At 35.1% G+C, this 21,960-nt stretch overlaps 1 protein-coding gene across 1 annotated transcript in view; it reads right to left on the bottom strand.

Moving 5' to 3' along the window:
• Nucleotides 1-4,078: 4,078 nt before the first annotated feature.
• The window catches only part of LOC124405564 (zwei Ig domain protein zig-8-like), a 230,116-nt gene continuing 212,234 nt past the window's right edge, over nucleotides 4,079-21,960 (bottom strand). The window contains exons 5-7 of the mRNA XM_046880582.1: nucleotides 13,177-13,363; nucleotides 8,167-8,288; nucleotides 4,079-4,424 (exon numbers count right to left, since the gene is read on the bottom strand). Of these exons, the coding sequence (XP_046736538.1) occupies nucleotides 4,297-4,424; nucleotides 8,167-8,288; nucleotides 13,177-13,363 (437 nt within the window). The 3' untranslated portion in view covers nucleotides 4,079-4,296. The remainder of the gene's footprint in view (nucleotides 4,425-8,166; nucleotides 8,289-13,176; nucleotides 13,364-21,960) is intronic.

Genomic DNA, 21,960 nt, shown 5'->3' with positions numbered 1-21,960 from the left:
GAAACGCTGATAAAAACTTTATCAGCCGGAGACGGGATTCCAGACCAAAAATAAAATGGAATCTTAATATCAATCCGGTAGATGCGTTTATGATCTGTACAAGTTACCCAGAATTTTTTTCAGTAACCAAAAATCTCTCGCTCTCAATATTTTTCGCCAAAAATGAATCCACATCATATAAAAAAAAATTTCTCAAGTTAATATGACATGCATGAAAACGAGAAACTAGACTCTAATCTAGGTTTGATACGTTTGCCCTTCGTCTTGCCTCAACGCCTCAGTTAAATGTGGCCATGTACTAAAGATTCCTAAAGACAGGAAGGTACCTGACATTTACCAATTCGCTTAGAAGATTGCAATGTTGATTGAGTGCATAACGGTAGAAATCTTTCGGATTAAATTTTGCTTCGCTCCATCCCTTACCAAACTGCACTAAGCTGCAAAAGGCCTCGTTTAGCTGGCTGATTTTGATCAAAGATGTGTTATTTAATAATGTTTTAGATCAGTTGATCAAGGGATGCTCAGCTGGTTTGATCGTTGGCTAGAACTTCTCTTCATAACTGAGAGTCGGTAAAACAGTGCTGAAATTCTTGTTATCGACCCCGAGGGATGAATACGACAATCGAGTACCGCTTGTAAGTACATGTACCGACTGAGTGCCAATGAAGTAAGGTCTCACGTACCGTAAGTCGGTATTGTAGCAACAATCAGATGCGTAGCTCCTTGACAACGGCAACGGAATTGTTTGTTTTTTAAAAGTCTGAAAGTCTTGGAAACATCGTTCAATTTTTGAGTCATTTGAATAAAAAAAAAAACAGTTTTTCTTTCTAGGTAATTAGATTTTTGAACTATACGCCAGTATAGAAGAGAGAAAAGCTAACGACTTGAAATAATACACAGTAATTCAAGATGTGAAACATCATTTTCGAAAATCATTTAAATCATTGAATTTATATGGATAAGTCCAGAAGTATTGTGAATTCGAAGAAATTTGGTCGATAATGAATTACGTATTATTCAATCATACGAATTTAAGTACGCTGGTCAAAAATCTCTTGGAAACAAACAAGTTCGTTCTTTTTTTCGTTGATATTGAAATCCTATTCACCAAAGAAAATTATGCTTAAGAAAAATATCATGTGGTAAATGAAACGTTTATAGCCTTGAAAAAGTTATTAAAAACCAGAAGAATTCCGTATCGATATCAGTTTTGATGGATACACTGGATGTAGTGAGATTTGTAAAAATGGTTGTTTCTATGTCTTGTCCGTTCGAATTATGTACGGAAATTTGCTTTTTCCCAACAACAGATTTGGTACGGCTCGCATATGTGCAATTTATATATATTAAAATTTATTGTATAGTGTTTGAATGAATACCAAAATAAATATGTTGAATACTACTATTGATTAAAGGCATTTCTTTTTGTTTCCTTTCCCCTATGATTTAGGCATCGGATGATTGATAATGATTGTACTACGTGAGTGAAATATTCGATGAATGAGTACAATTGTGGGAATGTATAATATTTCGATACATATAAATATGTATTAGGTGTGAAATGAGTGGTCCGTATTACATTCATCGTAATTTAATAACGTATCCGTTAACAATATTTATACGCAGTAATCATATATTTAAATTTAATCTACATTAGATACATACACAGAGTGGTTGTAAATAAGTCTCAATGTGTTTCACATACGACAATGGAGAAAATTTTCGTAACATAGAAGGAAACAAAATGTAATTAAAAATGTTTTAAACTCAATTGAAAACTAGATTTCTTTGAGCAACTTTCGTTCATGTGAAGAATTTTATGAAGAATCCCTTACTTACGGAGTTACTCAATTTTCCAAATTATTTCATCCTTGATTAGTAAAAAATCTTCAAGTCTTGGGTTTGATACACTTATAAATTCTTTTCAATGAATAATCACAAAGTAGGTTTCGAGCTTGTGTCAGGTTTTCCCGGATGAAAGATTGTGAGCTATTAACATTTAAAGTCTGGTTAATCGCAAATTAATTACGTTGAATAGAAACTGTTTCTCAACAATTACTAGAACAATAATTCTAGTTCTCTTGAAATGTAATTTTTCAAAGCGCTTTGATCACTTTCCTTCATGATAAACTCTGAGGGTTTCTGAAAAATTCATGTATCATGAATTCCATGAAATTCATCCATCAATTAGAAATTTTGAAACGTTCTCGCCAGCAATTTGCCAATTTATTGAATTTGATTCAACCAAAAAAAAGGTTACCTAAGCCCCGTTTAAATATCACTTTTTTCCAATTTCACGAATATGTACAATTCATTATACAGTCATCAATTTTTTCCTCATTATTCTGTCATCGCTTATTTTATCATCAATACGTCAATTATTCAAGCGTAGTTTTTTTGCATCCCTTGTATGTATACATAAATACGCATAAGACTTTAAAATACGTATGTACAAAATGAGGCATTGAAAAAGTTGCGAGTCAACTCCTGCGAAATATGTCGCGATAATCGAACGAAAAAAAAATTGCAAGCTATAATATAAATAGTTCGACGAAGAGCGTAACTCTCATAAGAGAAATGCTAATCAATAAAATTATTCAGATAAATTACACGAGAATCGATACTGGGAAAACGAATGAACAATCACTTTTATAATTGAATACGGCACTCCAAAAACTCTCCTAACGAAAATTAGCAGCCAGAGATCAAAAATGAAAAAGATTATTTCTCATATTTCAATTAATTAGAAAATGAGTAATTATTGAAAGTGCTTGATTGGTCCCCTGAAAAATTAACAATTTCACAGGTAAATATTACTAGTTCTAGCAAAATGAGAAATCAAAAAATAAGTCGCTTGTAGAACGAACAAGGAATTTGACCATTACGAATTTGATGAAAACTTAGTAATAACGTTAAGATAATTTTTCGTAGCCTAGAATTGTGATGAGTTTGTTGTTTTCATGTCATTAGTAGTAATGAAGAAAGATATTCCTAAAGGCAATCATTATTGCCAATCCCTGCTGACAGTGTATTGGATTCCGAATTAGAATTTTCCACAGTGCATTCAAATTTACTTTCAGAAATATACGCCTTTACGTGTTAAGTTTATCGCTAACTTGTTGTTCATGTGCTACAATTCTGTTACTAGGAATTGAGCGTGCGACTTAAATTTGAACAGAAAGAAAGAAAAAAGACATATTCGGTAGAAATTGATCTCTGTGACCTATAAAGATTATTTTTTCAACACTCCGCAGATCTTTCGAGACATTAACTCGCAACGATTCGCATGCCTCATCGTGTTCATGTACGAGCATAAACGTACTTAATGATATTTATAGAATAATACTGTTATATTAATTTGTATTACGCGTATATACACGCTGAGAAAAAATGTACTTTACTTGCATTTACTTGATTACATTCAACGAAATGTTTCAACTTCAACTGAATGTTATTTGGCGAGACATAAGTGGTTACTTATATCTATGAAATAGAAAATAGTTTAATACGGTTGAGAGAATTCACTTTTATCTAAGAAAATCACTTTCTTACAAACTGTCAATGCAATTTAGTCAAATGCAATTTAACCTCACAATATATTTACCAGCTCTATGAGTAAATGTTGATTGTTTAAACAAATTTGCTTCTGTACCACTAAAATTTTGACTTTTGCCTTACAGAATATTCTTCAACAACCAGCAATCGATTCTATTTTGTGGATCAGTGAAAATTTTCTTAAGCCTAATTGGTCACACCTCAGAAGAATCGTATAACGATTACACTGAAATTCATTCCAGTTCCAAAAAAGTGATATCCTGCTTCAACAATGAGTTATAAAAATCTGAAAAAAAATTTCTAGGTAATCTTTAACGATCACAGAAAAAACTCTTTCAGTTTTTTTAGCCAAAATTGATTTTTTAAATATTGCAAAACATCGACAAAGTTAAGGTAAAATGGAAAAAAAATTCTGTTTGATTTTGAGCAAAAAAACCCCATCAAAGTCTATTCCTGAACTCTACGAGAAATTTAAAAAATGTTTGGGGTCAAATTCACCCAGAGTGACCAATTAGGGTTCATTCAATTAGATGCTTGAATAGTTTGTTATTTCATAGTTGAACAAGAAATTATTTTACAAATCCAATTAGGGCTCAGTTGAAGGTCAAAGATTTACATCAAATAAATTAATTTTGATTATTGGTTATTCCTTCCAATCTAATTAACGTTTTCCTCAGTGTAGAATCGTACGTCGAATAAAGGATGCTTCCTTATCATTGATAAGCTGAAAACGAGTTTTTCTCACTTTTGAATCACTGCGAGTAAATCACTTAACAGGATAGCCAAAAACACTGCAATAGTTTTTCTGTTTGGTCGCTTCGTCCTGCCGGAATTCCATTGATCATGGTGTACAGCGGCCTGCTTTTCGCCTGCAAAAAGCAAAAATTAAAAGTTCTATAATTTGAACAGAACTTTAAAATATTTTCTTCTTCCATATCTAGACCATTTCGGTTTTAGTTGAAACTGGGTCGTGCTTTGCGTCCTTCGATTTTGTAGCAACTTTATCGCGTCACAGTTGAGCGAACCGCAATGATGTATAAAAGACCATTAAAAGTTTCGAGTCCCTCGACCTATTCGAACTTAATATTGTTCAGGGGCGTATTAAGCCTAACCGCCGCCCTAGGCTTGCGCGCAAAAGCCGCCCTTTTCACGCAGGCATGGGATAGGTGAAATGAAATAAGATACCTGACGGATCAAAAATGATTATTATTATTTTATATTTAGCTAAAGCTGCACAGTGCAAAAAAAAATTTATCGTCCTGATTTTTTCTGTGAATTTTATAGAATTTAGGAATAAAATCAACATGATATTAGAAATCATTCCCCTCCTTACATTATCACAACAATATGAAAAACTAGCGCCAATGTAATATAAAGTGAACTTTTAGAGTCATATTACACGCTAAGTTTTTATAGCTGCTTAACATTTTTTTGGAAAATATTTTTATAATCAGCATCTTTTGCGTTGCCTAAAAATTTAGAAACAACAGTTTTGAAGAGATTTCAGGCATATTTTCCTGAGCTTGTCATGGCAAATTACAGACATTCTCAATCTCTGCATCTTCATATTAACGAAGCAAACATGAATTCACTAGAATACTCTTTTGATGATGTTATAAAATTATCTCTTCATGTATGTATGAATAACAAGAAATCACGATGTGATACGTAAAAACAGAGTTGATATTCTGAATCAGTAGACCAAAATCCATATGTCCATATGTATCATGTACAAGTATTCAGAAAACTTTTTTGTTGCAGACCTGTGTATTCAATTGAAATGCATTAAATCTTCATGAACTGTACAATTTAGTAGAATTAGTAACTGATATTAACAATTATGAGAAAAATGTTAAAAAATACTGTTTTCGGTACAATTCAAATATTTTTAGACGTCATACAGTCTTTTCAAAATGTATTTTCAATCACAGAAATGCAAAACTAAAGTAAGCTCTACAGCTGCATCTAAATATTATCTACATATTTTCTGAACGAAATCACATTTCACGCACATTTTTTTTCACCCAATTTTGAACAAAATTTTTGGTTGCCCCATGAAATTGAAAAAAAAAGGCGGAAAATACAATTCAATATACATATCCACCAATTTTATAGTTTTATTACAATGTCAATATCGTATTTTAAACCACAAATAAACTCTCGACACTCTCGACACTCTCGTAGGTAATAATTTTATCACCTACTTCATCTACAATATAAAATACACCGATCACAGCATTCACTGTTCACAATCCACTGAAAAAACAATAATGATTTACTACACGAACAGGCAATCACGCGGTCTTTCTACTATTTAATCACGTCCAATATCATCGACCATACGAGGATTTTAAATGCGAAACGCAATACGCTCCTCGAGAGAAAAGTCTCGCTCCTCGCACATGATGCGAGATCGAACAGGCCGTGGCCCGTGACAATCAGCGCATACATTGTAATAAATATCGAGTTTTTTCGAACGACAATCTGGAGACATTGGCTTGAAAGCAACTGGAAATATTTGTAATGTATATACGAATGTGTTTAGTCGATCAATTTAATTATTTTTCAGGAACATTTTTATGACATTAACTTGAAAGTTTTTTTCATTTCTTTAAAAAAGATTTTGTTAAATGCATTTCCATACGTGTGGCGCTCAGCTATTTCCTTGTACCAAATTTGTAATTATTTGAGATTTCAATTTTAACAATTAACCATTCTCCACAGAAGCTATTCCATGTCATATATATTATATGGGGCTGTCCACGTCAATTCACCTAGCCCCCAGCCCACAAGATTTTTGATTTGCTTCGCGATTTTTTCTGTTTGTTATCCTTGCTCTGAAACCTTGTTCTGAATTTTTTCAGATTTTTCGATACAACCCTTTTCTGAGTTAGGATTTTTTAAATCAGAAAAACCGAAAAACGACCAATTTTAAAAATCTGAAAAAATTCTAAAAAATCTTGCGTTGTTTAACAAAATTCTTGTCTTGACCCAAAGTGATCAGACGTTCGTTTCTAGTTTTTTTGGACTTTTGGAATTTTTTTTTTTTCGACCAACGTTGAATATTATGAGAACCGAACGTCTGCCCACTTTAGCTAAGAGCTTGAAAATCTTGATAAATGAAGCAGAATTTTTCAGAATTTTTTCAAATTTTTCAATTTGGGCTATCGATTTGCTCATTGTCAAAAATCATAAGTAAATGAGTTGATTTTCGAAAAATCTGAAAAAGACTACAGTGTTTTTTTTAAAGACGGAACAACATAAAAAATCATGACTAATCGGAAGGGATCACGGTTAGACGTTGTTCGGTTTGGGGTGGACTGCCTCATGTATATAGTTTTTCAGATTATACAGTTAATAGTACTTTCTTGTTGGGCTCATTATAGGTTTAAGAACTTTGCTAATACAAGAATACTGCTGTATGAATGAAAATCACTAGATCATTGTATCACAATGATACACCTACACTCAAAATTTGTGTAAATCATCCCGTGACAATAATGTAATCACGCTTACTGGCAATTTTTTCCTTGTTACAATATCAGATGATATTGAGAAAAAAATAAGAATAATCTAAACTGTTGATCAATCGACTAATCAGAAGAACGAGACTATCAATTAATCGATTAATCCTTGGGAATTTTAAGAGTAACGGGGGTTAATTTTTTACTCTACAACAGCATTCTCGAAGGCTGATTGCTGAAAAGTTGATATTCTTAGGTCAATACCTACTCCTATATTAAAATAATAAAAGCAAGACCGCACAAATGCCACATATTTTAAGTGGAAAAATGTATGAGGCATTCCAAACCCAACCGACCTACGTATGACCCTCACCATCTGAGTTTCAGATTTTCAGAAAACACGCAAACCCAATTTTAAAATATTCGAATTTTGTAAAACAGCCGAAGGAGTTATAATAAAGGGATGAAATTCGATAGTGTAACTAATACGTAACTTATGTACCTATAAGTCTAAAATACGTGACTAATTATTAATAGTCGATCCACGTTGCTACAAAATCCGCCGGGATTCGATTCAGCGATCAACCGCTTATGAAGCGGAGACGTTCCCGACTACGCTGCGTTGAAATCTGCCTCACGCGGATAGTATATGAACACTTGGAAATTAACGATTTTTTCTATCGCGAGAACGCTTGAGATGTGGATCCTATAACTTGGACCTGTTACACTCCTGGGTGGACCCTACCTGTGACGTAAATTTTGTCCGAATTGTTCACCTGACTTAGGCGATGTCCCGTTGTTAGACATATAATTTCCTACAATCATTTTTTTATGATTGGGTGTCTATTCATTATCAGATTTAAGGAATAAAATAGTGGATTTTGCACGAGGTGTAAAATTTACTGCGGATCGTATATTTTTTTTCTAAATTTCTTTAAAATTCAGGTTTTGTGGCGAGTTTGACTTTATCGGAAAATACGAATACAGGATGGTTTTTAATGTTGGAAAAACTGAAGCCATCGTAGATGAGTCTCATTGTTACGTAGATGTCATTAGAATTCATAAATTCATGTTGAAACAACCTAAGAGAAAGCAAAACGTTCCCGTATAATTGTATTTTTTCCAGTAATTTATTCCTATCACTTACCGTTTAAAACGTGTAGATGCACCAGGGAAGTGCTGTGCTGGTCAAAGCTGCAGGTGTATTCACCGCTGTCGCTTTTTGCTACGCTTTCGATGTAGATTCTGGTGATCAGCTTATCAGCAGATCTAAGAAAAGAGGAAAGAATGAAAAATTCGGAGAATCATTTGAGGGATTTAAATTTAAATCCATATCAAGCTAATCTTTTTACCATTAGGGATTTAATTTTGAAAGATGATAAATAACGAATAAAAAATTTCAAAAGTTTCTCCCAGTAGTATAGAGAAGTCTCGAGAGGAAAGAATAACTATTTTTGATTATTCGTTGATTGGAGAATATTTGGAAAAGAAATTCCGTAGTTGGGACAGAATCAGTAAGTGGGAAATCACGTTACGTTTAAGTATATTAATAGGAAAATAATTCGAATCGTTAGAACGCAACGATTATTGTATTTGATGAATGACTTCAAGCAACTAAGAAAATACAAATTATAAAGTTGTTCTTCATATTTAAAATAACTGTGTAAGGTGATTCCTTTTTACTACAGAATATTATCACATTATTCTAAAATACTCTGTAATTTTGACGAAAGAAGAACTTCAAGCGCCTTAACGACCAGAAGTAATTGAACAAAATTGCTACATGTGTATATACCTTTAATTTTATGCAAACTCAGTTATTGATTGAAAACGAGGGGTTGATAACTTCAAGAAATCAAGCGAAACGGGCTCGAAGATCGTAACTTAATTTCATGATGTGACGATAAAATCCAACTTGACTTGAACGGATACAAAGAAAACTGATTAGTATTGTCATGAACCCTAGCCGAGCGGAACACGAAGGTGATGACGTCACACATGCCGATCACCTTATTCTTCGTTGCATTCACTGTGTTATTTAATTACCGAACTTCAAACATTTATATCACAGGTTAAACTTATCCATGAACAATAAAATTTCAGTACCGAAGGAAGCAAAGTCACGCACTTAATAAAGTATGACTAATGAACGTCAAATGGATATTCAATCGTAGAAATGATTAAAAGATTTCTCTCTTCCTTTACAATTGGTCTGTCAATTAATTTCCCAATTTAACATACATACTGATTACTATTAACGTGTTTTATTTTCTCGTTTATTTCCTTTTTACATTCCGGACTCAAAATTCTTAGATCGTTCGCTATATTTATAAGCCTTAGGATTCGATGGATCCTAAAGCAATTCACAAGGCTGAACGGATTTCACGAAGTTTCTTCAAGTGAACTCCACGCCACACAGTATTTATCTTTTCGCTGGTTCACTTCGAACAAAAAGTAATGAATTTTAATTTTTCTCGCCACATGGTGCCATTTTTAATAAATTCGAAGTAACTCCTTCATTTTTTTATTACCTCCATTTATAGTTTGAAACCTGTGGAATACGGTGCAGTTAGTGATTTTGGTAAATTTAAAAAAAATGACGTCCCGAGAGAATTTGAACTCCGATCGGCAACGAATTGAGCGGCAAGAGAAGCGCAGTTTCTTAGCGACAAAAGAGGTCCGTAAATCACGCAGCTCAGACGAGATGGATGGGCAAATTGAGTATTACGAGAAAGCTAAAGGACTATTTTATGTGCTGGAATAGCTGACTAGTCGGTAAGTTACAGAATCATACGTGCCGAAACTTTAAACGAGAGTATCTCGAAACTTTTTTTCAATGAGTTGAAAATCGATGGACGATTACTCAAAAACTGTTTGACCGATCAAGCTTATATTTGGCACACGTTTTTATGGTATATATATATTTTTTTTTCGTTCTTCACATTCTAAAAATGAAAGGGTTCCAGACTTCGTGATTTGACTCAATTAAATGACAGATGCACGGTACGTTCTCGTGAATTATGTCAATTCTCCAAGTAATATCGCATAGTCGGTCGGTTAAAATTATCTTCGTGTTCGGACAAGCTGGAAAATTCATGAAATTTTCATCCACAAGTTCACTAAGTTCCCTGGAATAATTGACTTCAAATACGCGAAAAATATAAAATTTTCATAAATTATTCTCATTGTCAGAAAGAGAAATCGAGATATCAGTCACATAATTCGCGACTGTCTGGATGTCTGTACCATAAAACAACGTCGACTCATGATAAGAGTGTACAAGGTGACATTTCATTCCGAATACCCTGTGTATCTAGGCTGGGAGTAACATGTGTTGCACAGCTAGGCTTACAAGGGACACCAGTTTGGTGCCCCTCTTAGAATTCGTTACAACTCATGTATGTTGTAGAAAACTAAAAACTAAAAAACACGTCTTCTTTTTACCGGCGAAAAAACGGTCAAAGAGATGAAAACGATCCCTGAAGGTATGCATTTGAATGAAACCAGCGCTGCAATGTTTCTGTTGATGAGTTAAACATTTCAGCGTTGGTTTTATTCAAATACATGAAGCACTTCTATTTAAAACTGAGAAACAACCCCATTGGTTGCCATATTTGAACCCCATTTTCATTCCTTTAAACCATTTTTTCCAGCGTTACAAAAATTCGAGGGGGACACCAAACTGATATTCCTTGTTCAATCTCTGGAAGTTGGGTGTAATTTCTAACTTTTACTCGAAGTTGATAACAAATTTATCTCTGTATACCTTTAATTTGGAGTCTACTTGCTGGCCCCCCCACCCAATTTCCTCTAGAAGATTCCCTAGGGGCATCGTGCCTTCTGAGAATATTTTTTCGGGGCGTTTCTTCATCCATCACGTCCGTAGCGCTCGGCTATCTGATGTTCGTTATACGTTGTATAAATGTAAGGGTTACGCGTTTCCTAATCAACGGATTTTGCGGAACACCATCAAACAGATGTAGCTAACAACTTTGCCAAAACATTTCGTACGTATTACAATTCTAACTAACTAGTCCAATATTCAATTTAATAACGATGATGTTGCTATACTTAGTGTCTGTGTAAATGTGTGTAAAGGAGTGAGTGCCACCCTAGCCGTAACGCCTGAGGTTTTGACAGAAAGGACCCCGCAGAATCCTTGTGGGAATTGACTCTCGGTCGAATAGGCTGAAATTTTAGTATGTGTAGTACATACCCTTCCAATCATAAGTTCTCATGTCATGAGCACAAGTGATACAGGCTTCGGAAGAGAGGTGTATGAATTTTTTTATATCTATGGATTACGTGATTTTGACGAATTACAAAGCTTCAAGGGGACTTGAAATGAAATATATCACCGAAAAACTGCACAGCCGATTCGAAGAGACTACGCACATGCGTGAGAAACAGGAAAATTCGACTATTACGAAAAACCAGAGGATTTCGTTCTTCACGCGAAATCTGTCGTTGCACCTTCTTCCAGTAAACCAGCGAGTTCATGAATGGCATCAATGCATTGATGGAATTAATGGCAACTTTCTGCATATCTTTCAGAATCGACAGTGTAATTTTTTGACTAATTACTTTGACATCAAGTCCCCTCGAAGCTTCGTAATTTGTCAAAATCGCGTAAACCAGAGATACCGAAAAATCTACGCGCCCCCCTTCCGAGGCCTGTATCTCGGAAACGACTAATTTTTGACACTTGTGTCCTAGGGAATGTACTCCCAACGATTCTCGTAAGAATTCTGCCGGGTCCTTCATTTATAACTGAAGAAATTTTTTTTGACCGTAGATTGATAAAAAATACATAAGGCTTCGTGGGTGTGGACGGTCATAGCAATTTACAAAATGCTTTATTTATAACGAATTTGCGACAGAAGAACCCCCATTGATGAGCCCACCAGAGCCGGAATACAGAAGACTGATCATTGGTGGAATAAACAAGTTATAACAGAATATCAATTGCACGTTTGACGACTTTTCAATTTTTTTATATATACCTTACTGGTCTAAAATACTTGTTATTTCGTAGAAGAAAAAGAAAAATAATATTCACGGTAAACGTTGCTGTTTTTTGAGGATTTTTAAATCAAAGGTATAAAATTTTTATCTATCAATGGAAAATGTTGTTCAAAATTTTGTCGCAGTCAATCTGACTATGCTTCTCACAGCGGAATTGGTCCTAATATTTCGTCAAGACATATACTTAGATAAAAGATTAGTAATGAATAACAAGCTTTAGTTTGTATCAATTTTATTTCAAGTGGGTGCAAAGTGGTTGGTCTTTTTCGCAACAACTTTTGTATGTTTGAAATTTCCGGTTACGGGTAAGAATTATTTAAATGCTTTGAGATCAAGTGAAATTCAAATGTCCACATAAAAATTTACTTAATTAATTAAATTTATGAAAATATATTGGTTCCAATTATACAAAATCAAGTATCTTGGTACAACAAACTTGGTAAACCAGTGCTTTTTAAGCATCTCCAGAAAGAATCTTACGTCAAAGATAAATAAAAATTTCCAGATAGCATTGTGTTCCTGAGAAAGAAATTGTATTCATGTGTTGTAGTTCTATTCAAAACACGTGAAATAGTTCAGAGAACAAATAGCTTACAGCAAAAATAAGGCAACATTCGGTGAAACTATGCAGTCAGGTGCAACGGTAAAGTGCAATTAGTTTCTGGCAATCTAAGGGTGAATTTTACTTGGATTAGTATTTCGCTGTTTGGTTTACTGTGAATCTCAATTGCTGATAGTACCTGTTGACAACTAATTTCCCGCAATGTTGTTTATCAAAAACAAAAGTCAGCATTCAGTCTGGCAAAAAAATGAAAATAAAATAAAAAACGCCCCTGACTAAAAAAATTCAGAATATTGCTATTTGGGTTGTTCACACCAAGAAAATAATGTTGTATCGTCACTATGAGTCAGCCGGCGCGGCGTTGCCTATTATGGCAATAGTTTGTTCAAAAAAATGAATTATGTTAAAAATTAAACATTAGATTCTGCAAATAGCAAATCCAAAAAAAAAAAACCGTAATATATACATATAAATTGGAACGTGGCCTTTCAACGCTTAGCTTACAAATTATAGAAATAACTTAACTGAAGTATATTAACACACGAAAGTGACTAAAAGTAATTTGCTCACCCGTTAACATGGTAAAGTTTGACGTGGTCAGGAATTTTTGCACCATTTTTCAACCACGTGGGAACCAGGTTTCCATTCGTGCGCCACGAGCTCCGGACAATACATGCAAGCTCCACTCCACTCCCTGTCTTGTAGTAACGGTCCGCCACCTCGTGACCCGCTTCGTCCAGAATCCTTATGTCGGGTGCTGGAATCAGGTTTGTTTTTAATTTAGTCAGGATTTTCTCAAACGATTTTATAACTGGTATTACGGAAAGCATAAAACCTTGAGGAAAATCAAGAAAATGTTTAGAGGATATGGGACACATAATTTCGTAAATCTAATATCCATAGTAACACAATAGATCTAATTTTGGTGCTTTAGAAACATCTGCTGTTGAAACGATGGCGCTTTGGCCTGGAATCTTGCATTTCGATATACAGTATAAAATGAAGTTAAAAGTGCCAAACGAAAGCTAAAGTTATCTCATGATTTTCTGTGATGATCGAGTATATATATTATACTGATAAAGGTCGGGTGTGGATATGACTCACAGCGTTGAAGTTTCAACTCTAGTTCAGTTGGTTACACGTGACAATATCAGGAAACTTTTAATCCCGCTACAAAATATCCGTAAAATTAACCCGCAGCAATATTATCGCCAGACAAATCCTCCTCACGACAAAACTTCATAAGAAAAAATATCTGTATACAAAAACATCTCACGACAAAATATCACAAGACAAAATAATTATACACAAAATCATCTTGCGAAAAAAAAATAACGGGACAAATTGTGTGTGTGTGTGTGTGTTCGTGGGATCAGTGGAGCAGAATAAATTGGATGCCAATTAGTGTAGTCAAGCAAGACTAAACCAGAAAACCATACACATGAATACATGTGATGTCTACATTTTTTTGTTTACCATGTTTTCAAACTGTACATCCTCGTAACGTTCAAATCGATATTATTCTTGTAAATTATGACGCTGGTTATTTTTCGATGTTATTTTGTGGATGTTTTCTAGTCGCTACATATTTTGGCTCCAGTTATTTTATCGTGTGATATTTTGTAACTAGTTATTATGTCGTTGGTAGCTTTGACGGTTATTTTGTCGTTGTCATATATTCACGTGCCACCGTTCATGTCAGGGCTTCATCAAAACTGTGCACATACAAGCAGAGCAATACCTCAACTCCACTCAACTTATTTCGGTAATTGACATAAACACCAAAAAATTCTCACTCATACATCCTGCAATAATAACAACGTTCAACTATTCTATGAGATATTATTCCAGTGGTGTTTAATGTTTATATGGTAACTGGGTGCCGTTAATTTTGCGTTGTTGAAAAAAAAAAAGCACAATCACCTTTGTATATGAATTTCTGTTCGTTTATTTTGGCAACACTTGTTTATTCTTTGATGACAAAAATCCTAGATCATAAATAAACGCGTCTTCTTCTTCTTCCTCTTCATCAATACTTGTCACAGAATTAGTATTCAAGTGAGGATAAATATTTTCTGTATCTCTGAAGTATATGAGTACACAAAGAGGTAGATTCTGACCGATTCAAAACCGCTCGTGCGTCTATTATGCGAGTTGAATAAATAGTAGCAGACGACATCTACCTTGGTTTGTGTACTGTAACGCTAAATTCTGTTACCCTCTGACGAGGACTTACCGTTAGCACTTTGGCGCGATTCTCCAATTATTCGATACGATATTTAAAGATCAGAAAAGGTACTCGTTGGGCGCCAGACGCTCCAGCGTCAATTTTTAAAGAAAAGGGAAAGATACGATACGGTAATAATAATTAGAGAACCCGTTGTATGGCTGGCTAGGCTCAGGTACTCACACGAACTGGTAGAGTGGCGGTATCCAAGGCAGTTACAACAATTACGGAAATAAGGAAGTAAAGAAATCAAGAAATAAGCTCGAATTAAGAAAATTAACAAGTCAATCAGTCGTGTATTATCAATCAGTTCACAAGCGGTAGATTAGTCAAATTTGTTACAGAAAGGTAGCAGAAGGTAATTAGTCAACGAGAGTGGTTTACAAGATTTTCGACAAAAGAAGCTAAGCGATAATCCGCGCAAAAGTGATAGTTAACGAAAGAAATTAGTCGTAGGTCGGGAGAAGCGATATAATACAAAAAGTCTACTTATACTAGACGTCACTGGGCGACGTGATTTTACCCAAATTTCAGAAGGCAACACTACGAGAATTGTTAATTGGTTAAATTAAAGCAAGAGTGAAACTTTAGCGAAAATCGGTAGTTGACGGAATTGACGATAGCTCAGAACGATAGTAATAAGAAAATAATATTGAAATTACGACAAACGGTAATCAGTAAGAAAGATTGACAGTGATATACAATTCACAAATATCGGTAGCTTACACGAAAGTATTATTCACGGCGAGTGAATCCATAATTTACAACAGTCAAAATTACGATGTTAATTTGACAAGGAAATTCGGAATTACGATAACGAGAGAGAATACAAAAATTATGCAAGATTGAGAGATTTAGAGACGGGGTCGCAAGATAAAAATAATACACTAAATACACTTGTTTACAATAAGCAACTTACGATAACAAAGAAATATGATATTTGGGAACGAGAAAATATTACAAGGTAATAAGAAATGTAAACCAATAATAAGCGATAGAACAAAGGTGCGATAGTATTTAGCGGCTTAATCTACGCTCGGCTGTACTCCAAGTAGCTCGATATACGATACGAAATTCATGCACAAAGCAAATAATATAAAATAGCGATACGATACAAAGCGATAGGCAATACTAGTAAAGAAAATAAAAGATAGCGATAGTAAGAGACAGTAGAAATTACACAAGCATTTCAAACACAAAATTACGAAAAGCAAAGAAAATCAGAAATACAAAAGATAATTATTCGGTAGTTACGAGGTTACTCAACGATAACTTTTCGGAAATTAATTACATAACGAAATCATGCAGTCGCACGGCGGCTTACAGCACCTCAATGTCCATGGACCATGATTCACAAAGATACTGGCATCATTTGATGCAACCAAAACGATAATTAAGATACGATAAGAGAAATAGAAAAGAGAGCAACTTCGTAACGATACGATAAAGAAGCAAAAGCCTTACCTTAGTCGGTGACGGTATTAACACTGAGTTTAAATTAAAATAAACTTAACGAAAAGCTAAAGAAGGAAGGAATTGACTCTACGGGAAAGGAAAGAAGCTAATAATCAAAACGATAGTGGGTGCGAAAAAGATAGAAAACGGTAGCGATAGCGATAAGAAGGAACAGGAACGATAGAGGAAGAATACGGAAATTTGAAGGAAGTCTAGATTAACGAGAGCAAGATGTTCGGTGTGCTGTCTCCTGGCGGGTTGAGTGTAGAATAGGTAGAGTTTGGAGTCCGGATCAGCGATCTCGCCGTTGTCCTCGGGTGATTCTTCCTCCCCTTCAGTGGTCATTCAATCCCCACCATAATTGGGTCATCCCTCTGGCGAATATCGGCTACGCGTTGTCGACGATTACCGCTAGATGATGCGTAGTTGACACCAACACGTACTTTTCTTGGGCTGCTGAGTTATACTGTACAGGTTGCCTGTCGCTGGGGGTTCTCTTCACGAAGGCAGGTACGTAGGCTACCTCCGGAAGGTTACCGGATGTAGTGCAACTCCTCATTGTTTGCCTTCACCGGCTTCGTCGTATAGGCAGTGGCCTTTTGCCCACGATATATCACGAAGACCATGCAGTCACACGGCGGCTTACAGCACCTTAACGTCCGTGGACCATGACTCACACTGATTGTAGCCCTTACTGACAGGAAGGCTGCGTCGATCCTCCGAACGAGGGCTTTATCAATTCTGGACGTAGTGTTTTGGGTTCGGTCCGACTCCTGGCCGGTAAGTCGGGGGACGACAGGCTGCGGTCTGCCCTTAATGTCGAACTTACGGCATCCGAAAAAGTAGGCATTCGAAGTTGTACGGGAGATTCATAATTACGGAACGGTAGTTGAATTCGTTGGTAGCTGAAACTGTAGTTTTCGGTAGATGTTGATCCCTCGGTGAATCAAAGAACTGTGTTGATCCCTCGATGATCGTGGTTGCGGTACCTGTTTAGCTTTCGCCGAAGCGCGGGATTACAAAATTTATACAGAAAATATTAGTAACTAGTATTTTTCGCCTATATCATACCGAGCTTTCTTGGAGTACCCCACCAGGGACGCGTTTTCGGTAGTTTCCTTCAGATTTTTAGCCTTGTAACGGGCCATTCCAAAATGCCACGTTACAGTACATACAATGAATCAAGACATTGAACTACGCACAAGTATATAATACTTCCGATAAATTTATAGGTTACGCAACAGAACAGCTATTGTTGTACAAGATGATGAGTATTGTCTTTTAGATGAATTTGAGATTATTCGTATAAAAATTTATCTATCTAAGTTAAAGTATAATTTTCCATGCAATTATCTCTATAAATGATAAGATTTTCCTAATTTTTATCTCGACAATCAAACAAGTAATTATAAGATCCGGAGATTCTTAATAAATTGAAAGAAAATAATTCCTTATTTCATAGAACAGTTTTTAGATGGATAATTTAATAGATACTTTGGGTATCACGCGAACAAATACTGTTTCTGCGAATGTTTTTTTTATTGAGGCAACAAAATATCCGGTCAGATCAACTAAACAGGCCAGATCTTTCGTAACGTCAAAAGACTTAGTGAGATCATGTCAAGTTTAATTCAAACAATAAAATATTTTATCACTGCCTGAAAAAAATCACATTTTTCCGGAACAGTCTTTTTTCTCAGAGAGACGTTCTCATTAAACCATTCGTGAAAGCAGAATGACTCCGAATGGTATCACTTTCGTGTTAGTATAAGTAGTTTATCTTATCTTTCATATACCAAAAACAAAATTTGAAAATGAACACTAGATTTATCCAAATAAAATTTAAAAATGAATCTTATCTTGTGTTAAATAACATACATGCATGAAGAGAATTAGATGAAATTGTTATCGTTATGTTATTGTTATCGGCAATAAGTTCGTAATCGTGATATGTTAATAATTTCAATTTCGTCAAGGTAGGTCATGTTTGAAAAATATATTTATTGAACGCCGTTTTGATCGAGCACCCGCCAACCATCTTCAGGCTAGAAAAGCATCGTACAATTTTTAATGTTTAATTTGACATTGCATAGAGATAATTAATTCAAGTTTGACCGAAGTAAGTGTGAGAATCACAAATTTTTGATTGCATTACAACTTATAATATGTCATTGAGGTTATGTGTAGCGAAATTTCAAATGTGTGAAATGAAAAATAAATATCCCAGTTTTTACAGACTAGCTGGGGAATTAGTTCACATTATGTCACAGAAAAACTATTTACAACGAGATCACGAATGATATTCATGGATTAACTACTAAGAATTGACGACCTGCAGGCTATAAGTTATCGTCTTGCGATTAGGGGGGAAGTGACTTGTTCGGAAGTGATGAAATTAATCGAGTACAAAGTGCGAATCGATGAAGGTAATCGATACTATACATGGCGAGAAATTACGAATGTGATATAAGGTCATGATCAAAGTACCTTAAATTCTGTATATCGATTCTACGATTTCATACTTTGTTATTGTTGATACTTATGTGTATCATTTCATAAATGTTTTTTCTTTGTACCAATTGTTCAATACCATTTAAACCGGTAAAAAATAGAATATAATCTTCAAACGATTTTTTATGAAAAATGAACGATATCATATGAAAACGAATCAAAATGAGAATTATAATAATGAAGTGTATGAATCTAAAGAAGATGACATCGACAGTGAATCAATATACAAATACAGCTAGCTGTAGAAAGGTCTGAATTCTGCCGTTTACGCTCTTCAGCGAGTCCTGTATTATCTTAATTATATTAGATACATATTGGGCCTAACGGCCCAAACCCCGTGGCTGCAACTTTGTGTATTAATGCGTGCTTCAATTAGCTAATTAAAATATTGGCAAAGGATATCCTAATGTAACTTTCATACATACATAGATCTTGCATACTGATTACTCTGTCTCAAGTTGGTGCTTCTGGTGTAAGCAGTTTGTCCTAATTATTGATGGAAAATATATCTTAAAAAAGGAAAAAGCTTCAGCGTGTGGCGGTTTTCAAGCTAGTAATGAATAATCATCACGACAGTTCTGTGCACAGAGCTTTAAACTTGAATCTCTGAAAATAACGTTTACCCGTATTTTCCCATTATTTCGGTTCTCTTTGCTTCGTTTCTTATTATTTCCGTCCTAATCGAACAAAATCAGCTCGCTGCACAGTAAAGCGTAGCCTTTTAATTGGGTTACTTTCGCAGTACATTCAAGGCTCTGGCGGTTCGTTAGCATCCGCGTTTACGTTGCCGCTTCCGAATTACGTACGTAGGGAGAAGTGAGGAGGAAAAAAGAAGAGCAGGAGGAAAAAAATCTACTTTAAACTATGCATATCAGAGAAGTTGCGGGTTTACTTGATGATTGGTTCGAAGCTCTTTGTTAACGAGATATTATAATGAATAATTGCCATCTTTATAAAAGCGTAGGATCAAGTTGGTTTTCCCTTTCAAGTTTCCAAGTTCCCGTATCTCTCCCTCCTTTATATCTTTACTCTCATTATTATTCCTCAGCTTTTCCATTTCTATTTAAAAAAAGATCTCCTCACGCACACTTGGATTTGCCATTTCACGTATGGATTTATAGTATCCTATACATGCATTTTACACACACACACACACACACACCTGTATTTACGTTGCATGCTTATATGAGATAGACGTTTTATGAGAGAAATGAAAGACCCCTTCGCTTCCTTCAAGGCAAATATCTTTTACCATCGTCGTCGTGCAATGCGAACGAATATATTTTTTATTCCTCCCCCCCCTGGTTTTTTTTTCAATTCGCGAACTTGCTGTCGCCGGCTGATATTTCTGGTCCCCGAATGATTCTGCCTCGCCTTCGTGCAGTATCTGGGTACGATAATCCGCGTAGACCGTTTCTGCATATTCACCCCGAAGAAATGTATAACCATACCCATCTCGACCGTCTTTCTCCATTTCATTCCATTTGAGTCTCGCCTGGTAACTGGAAAGCGTGCTACGATTTAACCTCTAGTTTCCATCATTTCCTTATTTTCGTCTGGGAATCACAGTGAACATCGCGTATCTTATTACAAATGTAGACAGATGGTCGTAATCTGTTGGTTATGGAGCTAATATTCTTTACAATTGACCGAACATCAAGCATGTACTATGAATGCCAGAAATTGTTAGCTTTACAGTTACTGTGTTTAGAATGGGATGTTGACGTGACATCAGAATACAAATCAGGCATGAAGATACAAAAAGTAGAACAAAAAGAAGAAACATTAATTAGAGGACACAAGACGTTCTATTGCTCTGCAAGAGGAAGTACCGTAACTCATATCAGAAATGTCGAAAGAACACGTGAACAATATTGAGATACGATTTTTCGTGAGTGAATGAATTTTTTGTGTCAAACATGAATGCGCCCGTCCCGACTGCACTATCTTTTACCACGATGATAAGCGTTCTAACCTCCCCGGCGAAAATATTATCACATATACGTCGCCGCTTACGATAAAATTTGACGTTCGGCAAGTTTCATAGGTTTATAGATTTTTAGACCTTTTAATCAAGCTATATATCAATATCATCGATGCACGAAGAGCCGAAATATAACCAGTTGTAAGATCTCCGACGTCGTAGAAATCGTTAGTTCGATCAAACATTTTCCTTCTTCTTCAATTCTCGAGACTCGATATTAGGGTGGCCGTTATTTACCAAATTGATTATTTTTCTTGCGACGCCCCGTAAATTTTTAGATTATAGTTTAAAACAAAATATCAGAGCAATATTAAGCCCTTAATATTCATATTAAACATTGCCCCAAAGATAATACATTTTCCATTTGAATTACATTTGCCACTTTTCACAATAACATTCTTTTTCTTGAACACGTTCATATACAGCAATGAGAAACACATATTCTTATAGGGAATTGAATGCTCTACAAGAAAGGTCAGTTATAATTTTTCGATTAATTCACTCCTTCAAAAGTTATTCACGGTTAAAGTTGAACTTATTGTAAATTTTCAGATTTTTCTCCTTTGCGGGAAAATTATTATTGTTTAGATGAAATTTAGTGGTTTATTTCTAAGAATATATAGTTCTGACGATATTAAGGTAATAAGTTGGAAAAAAATTGAATTAAATTTGAAAAATTAAAAAAAACTCGAATGCTTCCGGAGGAAAAATAGGAGAACAAAATATCTAGGAGTTTTTTAGGATAAATTCGAGGAATTGCTAGATTTATGCTTTTCTCGCCAATTTTGCAGTTTTTACTGGCTGTGTTTGTTATTTTTCTATCCACGCAGTCAGCGACACAATCTCAAAAAAATGTAGAAAACCTTCCGTTGTCTTAAGTTCTCGTTACCAACCGAGAACTCTACAGAGTTTGTTGCTAGTTACCAACACGCACACAAAACCTGCATGTCGTCAGTTTTATCGTCAGGTACCAGCCACTGATCTGTACAATACACACTGGAAATCAGCGGCGGTGAACGAAAGGCGACCACTTGAGGGGTTATGAGCTGATTCTATCGGTAAAGTAAATTCCAGAATTGCTGGTAGGGAAAAGCATTTATAGGGACAGCCTATTCTGAAATTTGGATTTTATTTCTACATGCCAATTATATACGTCATATTGTACCTATACACTAGA

This window comes from Diprion similis, chromosome 4, assembly GCF_021155765.1.
Source record: "Diprion similis isolate iyDipSimi1 chromosome 4, iyDipSimi1.1, whole genome shotgun sequence".
Lineage (NCBI taxonomy): Eukaryota > Metazoa > Arthropoda > Insecta > Hymenoptera > Diprionidae > Diprion > Diprion similis.
The sequence above is the reverse complement of the archived record's forward strand: the minus strand, read 5'-3'. Positions and strand labels throughout refer to the sequence as shown.